Source organism: Sorex fumeus, unplaced genomic scaffold (assembly GCF_029834395.1).
Source record: "Sorex fumeus unplaced genomic scaffold, SorFum_2.1 ptg000019l, whole genome shotgun sequence".
Classification (NCBI taxonomy): Eukaryota; Metazoa; Chordata; class Mammalia; order Eulipotyphla; family Soricidae; genus Sorex; species Sorex fumeus.
This window is the reverse complement of record NW_026606076.1, coordinates 12,681,133-12,687,132: the sequence shown is the minus strand read 5'-3', so window position 1 is coordinate 12,687,132 and position 6,000 is coordinate 12,681,133. Positions and strand designations below refer to the sequence as shown.

Below are 6,000 nucleotides of genomic sequence, written 5' to 3'. Positions count from 1 at the left end.
TCCTGGTACTTCCAGAAAATCTGGCAGCCACGCCCATGAACCACCGCCACTGCGTAAGTTTATCTACTGGCCTTGCTCCAGAGACTCATAAATAAGCCTTGAAAAAGATCACCTCCTTCCACCTTCAAAATGTTAATTTGTGTTGGGACACAATGCTCAGTTTTTGGCACATTGTTCTTCCTTTGGTATCAAATCTGCACTGGATATCTTGCTTCATGAACAGTTCTTTAACAAAAAAGAATTTCATCCTACATCAAGAAGACAAGGTCACATGTTTCTTATCACAGTGTTCTCATTGGTTACAAGAAATGCATTTGGTTTGGTTTAGGCCTGATACATTACAATGAGCACTTCAGAGCATTTTTCAGATCTTGTAACCATGTCTATATTTTTAACGTATTTTCATTCTCATCTGGACTTTACAAATTGCTGTCAGGCATCCAGTGAATGTAGAGGCAGTTAGACAAGAGAAAAGGTCATCTATATTATCAAGAAAATTAATTCTAAGTTGCAGAAATGAGTGATAAGAACAATGTGATAAAATGAGTAATATACCTTCTTCTTCTCCTTCTCCTCCTTCTCCTCCCCCTTCTCCTTCTCCTCCTTCTCCTCCCCCTTCTTCTTCTCCTTCTTCTTCTTCTTCTTCTTCTTCTTCTTCTTCTTCTTCTTCTTCTTCTTCTCCTTCTTCTTCCACTTCCTCTCCTCCTCCTCCTACTTCTCCTTCCGCTTCTTCTTCTCCTCCTCCTTCTCTTTCTCCTCCTCCACATCCTGCTCTTCTTCTTCTTCTTCTTCTTCTTCTTCTTCTTCTTCTTCTTCTTCTTCTTCTTCTTCTTCTTTTCTTCTCTTCTTCATTTTTATTTTCAGATATTTTATTTTTAAGCACCTGTAAATGAGTTGCTTGAAACCTTCATCCTTGATTTTCAGGAAATCATTACAGCCATGCAAGAAAAAGGACTAAAATGTGCTTGATTTTGTCTACAGAGTTAGCGTCAATTATACCCAAGTCATTCATGTGTATTAAGGAGGTTTCCAATGATTTTAGAACCAAGTTTAAGATTACTGAGATAATAATGAGTTGTAAGGATAATAATGAGTTTTCCTTTCAACAAAAGAGGAAAACACATCAATAAAAAGAGAATCAGGGCCAGAGTGATAGCACAGCGGTAGGGCGTTTGCCTTGCATTCGGCCAACCTGAGTTCTAATCTCCGGCATCCCCTATGGTCCCCCAAGAACTACCAGGAGTAATTCCTGAGTGCAGAGCCAGGAGTAACCCCTGAGCATCACTGGGTTTGACCCAAAAAAGAAAATTAAAAAAGGGAATCATAGAAATTCTAAAGAGAATTTGAAAACAAATCATTTAAATACAAGAACGAATGTAAATAGCAGAAAAAGCATGGGTTCAGAAAATATTGATCAATTCTCACATACATGCACTGCTCCGGGAAAGTGAGAAATTTCTTCAGCCCCAGGACAACTGGCCTTTTTTGTTTTTTGTCCCAAATACATTTCTCAGTGCCCCCTTTAAGTCTTTGTTCCTCAAACTGTAGATGAAGGGGTTCAGCATGGGGGTGACCACCATGTACATCACTGAGGCTCGTGCAATGGAGTGTGAGCTGTGGGCACCAGTAGAGCTCAGGTACACGCCAATGGCTGAGCAGTAAAACAAGGAGACCACGGAGAGGTGAGACGCACAGGTGGAAAAGGCTTTATACTTGCCCTGAGCAGAGGAGATTCTCTGGATGGAGGAAACAATCTTTGAATAGGAGTAAAGGATGCTGGAGAGGGGAACACCTCCCAGCAGCACCGTTAATATGTACATCACCACAGTATTTAGAAAAGTGTCGGAACAGGCAATCTGGAGCATATATTTGATGTCACAGAAGAAGTGGGGGATTTCCAGATCTGTGCAGAATGACAGCTGCAGAACCATCAAGGTTTCTAACAAAGAATGCAGAGCACTCGTGACCCAGCAACCAAGAACCAGAAGTGCACAGAGTTGCGGGTTCATGATGACTGTGTAGTGCAGAGGGTGATAGATGGCCACATAACGGTCATAGGCCATCACGGTCAGGAGGAAATTGTCCACTCCAGCAAACAGGAGGAAAAAAGACATCTGGATGATACAACTATTATAGGTGATGGATTTACTCTGTGTCTGGATGTTCTGCAGCATTTTGGGCACGGTGGTGGAAGTGAAGCAAATGTCCGCAAGGGACAGGTTGGACAGGAAGAAGTACATGGGCGTGTGGAGGTGGGGGTCGGAGCTGACGGCCAAGATGATAAGCAGGTTCCCCAGCACGGTGATCAGGTACATGGACAGGAAGAGCCCAAATATGAGGGATTGTGGATCTGACTCTTGTGAAAATCCTATAAGAAGAAATTCTATAATTCCTGTGAAATTCCTAGGTTCCATGTTGTTGAGGAGACTATAAGAAATGATGAGAAAGAAACTTCATAACTTTTGCATAAGGAGGTAATCCATGTCTAGTTCAAATGGTATATTTCCAATTGATCATCCAGAATTTCATTTCAATATTTTGTTTGAGGAGCTTGTCCCTCTTGGGACTACTTCTATCTATCCAAACCTGTGCAAGTCACAAACATTTCCCAAATGATCATTGCTTCTACAATTTTTATCTTAAACTTCGGGGCTGTTAATGAGTATGGTGCCGCTTTCAAGAACTATCAGTGTCTTGGATCTAGAAAGCAAAGAAAAAAAAGTTGTCTACTACTAATTATGGATAAAGAATTTAAAGAAATAGATTTTTCCAACAAACTTGATGGATTTTTGAGTTTGTGGGAGTGTAGATGGGGGAGTTGGCTTAGTCAGAGAAGTAACCACTGTGACAATGAGAGAGAGATGTGGTAACTCTGAACCAGGACTAGTTGCTGACAGGTTAAAATGTATGCACAATACCCTATTAGTAACTGCATTGCAAACCACACTGCCTAAAATTGTGAGCGTGGGGGGGGGGTGTGGAACGAAGGGAAAAAAATGCTTGTCATAAAGGTTAGGTAAGGTTAGGGTAACTGGGGCCATAAAAGTGTGTGACATAGGGCCAGAGCAGCGGGTAGGGTGTTTGCCTTGCATGCAGCCCACCTGGATTCTATCCCGGGCAACCCATATGGTCCCTCAAATATTTCCAGAAGTAATCCCTGAGTGCAGAGTCAGGAGTAACCCCTGAGCATTGCTAGATGTGACCCAAGAAGCAAAATAAGTAAATAAATAAATAAATAAATAATGGGTGACATAAAGGAAGGAAGTGGACAGTAGTGAAGGGATTGCTGTTGAAACATTGCATATCTGAAACTGAATAATTGTAATTGAGTGATTCAATCAATGTTAAAAATATAAAGATTATGAAAGTTTCTATGATGAAAAGAAAGAAGATTCAAAGGAAAAATTGTGATTTAAAAAAATGTTAGTAAATCACCAGGGATTACAAAGTGATTCGTAGTTGAGTTTTACATATACAATATCACAGCACTCATTCTACCACCTATGTTAGCTTTCCCCCATCAGTGTTCCCATGTTCCCCGCCATATCCTGCCCTCTTGATAAGCACCATCCTAAATTTGGTGGTTAAAGTTTGGGTCTCTTGGTTTCAGCGTTGTTGACTCTGTGGTTTGGATATTTGGCTGTATTATTCCTTAACACCAACTCTGAAACACAGTCCCCTAATCTGATCTTAATTTTCATGTGTCTCTTCTCCCTCTCCCCTCCACTCTTTTCTTCCCTTCTCTTCACTATACTCCCCCTTTCAGAGAGGTCACCACACGGCAGAGCCTTACAAGATACCCATGGTGTATTTGGTATGTCAAAAACAGTGACAACAAGTCTCACAATGGAGATGTTACTGGACCCGCTCAAGCGGGTCCCCCCTCCTCTTCTTCTTCCACCCCATCCTCCTCTTCTATTTTATCTTCCTACTCCATTTTATTTTTTTTGCTTTTTGAGTCACACCCGGTGATGCTCAGGGGTTACTCCTGGTTCTGCACTCAAGAATTAGTCCTGGCGGTGCTTGAGGATGCCGGGGATTGAACCCGGGTGGACCATGTGCAAGGCAAACGCCCTACCCACTATACTATCACTATGCCCCCACTTCATTTTTACCGAAAGACTATTGAATCTCCATTGCCTTTTCTAATATTTAGTCTTTAAGACATTTCATAGTCCACATGGATCCCTGAATTACTCAATAACTGCTTCATTTTTGAAACATTAGTTCAGGATGAAACAGTGGTATCTATTACCTGAGCGAGGCTTGACGTGTTCGCTGGTGATCCGGTGCCAATGTTTTTTACACTCATTCCCCCAGACCTCATTCGGCACAGTATGCTGACATTTGGACTCACCTGGGTGGGATTTCTGAGAGGAAAACTTCGAAAAAGAAAAACAAATTCCTGCCTGGTTGGTTGATGACAGAGACAAGAAAATAGGAAGTAAGGAAGGAAGCATTGGTCTTTTGGCAAGACTCAGGACTTGAAAGCGACACATCTGTTCTGATCCGTGCAGGATGAATAGACCCAGGGACCAAACAGAGGAGCTATTTATAGCTCCATAGTCCTGTTCCTTAGGCACATTGCCATCTAGTTAACTAAGAACTCCCCGTGGCTCATTGCTCTAAACAAAAAAAAGTTTCATACTGAGTCTGTTCCCAAGAGAGCAGGTCAGGAGTTAAGATCATGATTCCTTACTCCTGCTTTATGAACTTCTCATAAAGTTTTTCAGAACTCTGAACCTTCCTGGATCTTATCACAGCAAGAGTTTGAGTTTTGTCCAAAAAATGTACCATTGACACACCCATGAGTTCACTTATTTTTTTTGGTTTTTGGTCACACCCAGTGACGTTCAGGGGTTACTTCTGGCTCTACACCCAGGAATTACTCCTGGTGGTGCTTGGGGGACCATATGTAATGCTGGGGATCAGGCCCAGGGAGGTCGCATGCAACGCAAATGCCCTACTTGCTGGGCTATAGCTCCTGAGTTCACATTTTCCTTGCATCTTCTAAGCATTCATTTGAGTTGCTTCTAAAGTCAACAATTTACATCCAATTGATCCACTGTCTAATCAGGTGGAGAACCATGTTTTTTTCATATACATTATCAGGCACTTAATTTCTTGCTTCATCTTTGCAAAAACATTTAGGAATTTCATCCTTATTCAGAAGCTTAGAACTGCATCACATGCCTTATGGTCGGTCACATGTCTCTCTCTCTCTCTCTCTCTCTCTCTCTCTCTCTCTCTCTCTCTCTCTCTTCTTTTTAGGTCACACCTGGCGATGCACAGGGTTTACTCTTGGCTCTGCACTCAGGACTTATCCAGGGGAGCATATGGGATGCTGGGAATCAAACTGAGTTAGGCTGCATGCAAGGTAAACGCCCTACCTGCTGTGTTATCACTCCAGCCCCGTGTTCCTCATTTTTAAGACATATATTTAGATAAGGTTAAGCCATGCACATTGAATTTAGGGTGTTATGGTGGTTGTCTGAATTATTTTCAAATCCCTGCATTTAGTCATTTAAGTTTTCATTCTTTTCACTTCCAATATGGAGATTTCTGCCTGGAGTGCATTAAACACAAATCGGATTGTACCTCTAAGTGTGTGTCTGTGAATCTGCTTTTTTAAAGACATGAATTCTACAGTGTAAGTGTGTTTTTAAAGCTAAAACGGAAAATATATTCCTACATATACAGACACATACTTAGAAACTTTCTTTCAACTTACAATATTCCCACACATTTCGTTTTACTCCAGACATCCAAGTTATGTTCTGCTCATCATCCAAGTTACACTTTGAACAACAGGAATTGAAGCTCAGATATCTAAAATTTAAATCGAAGTACCAATACAACAGAACTTATTCAAGTGTATTAAGTACTTGGAAATAGAATCAGATCTAAAATTTAATAAAATTACAAATACAATGGAACCACCAGAAACATTTGATTGTTAATTATTTTTAAAACTTTGTTTTAGCCACTTAAAGATTCTGC

At 41.0% G+C, this 6,000-nt stretch overlaps 1 protein-coding gene across 1 annotated transcript; it reads right to left on the bottom strand.

Moving 5' to 3' along the window:
- Positions 1 to 1,460: 1,460 nt before the first annotated feature.
- Positions 1,461 to 2,414, bottom strand: LOC130022507 (olfactory receptor-like protein OLF4). The gene has a single exon (XM_056113274.1). It carries the CDS (start codon positions 2,412 to 2,414, stop codon positions 1,461 to 1,463), a length of 954 nt encoding a protein of 317 aa, XP_055969249.1.
- Positions 2,415 to 6,000: the final 3,586 nt, after the last annotated feature.

Bases quoted from the DNA above. Each gene is read 5' to 3' on its own strand.
- LOC130022507 (XM_056113274.1), bottom strand. From the start codon at position 2,414: ATGGAACCTAGGAATTTCACAGGAATTATAGAATTTCTTCTTATAGGA.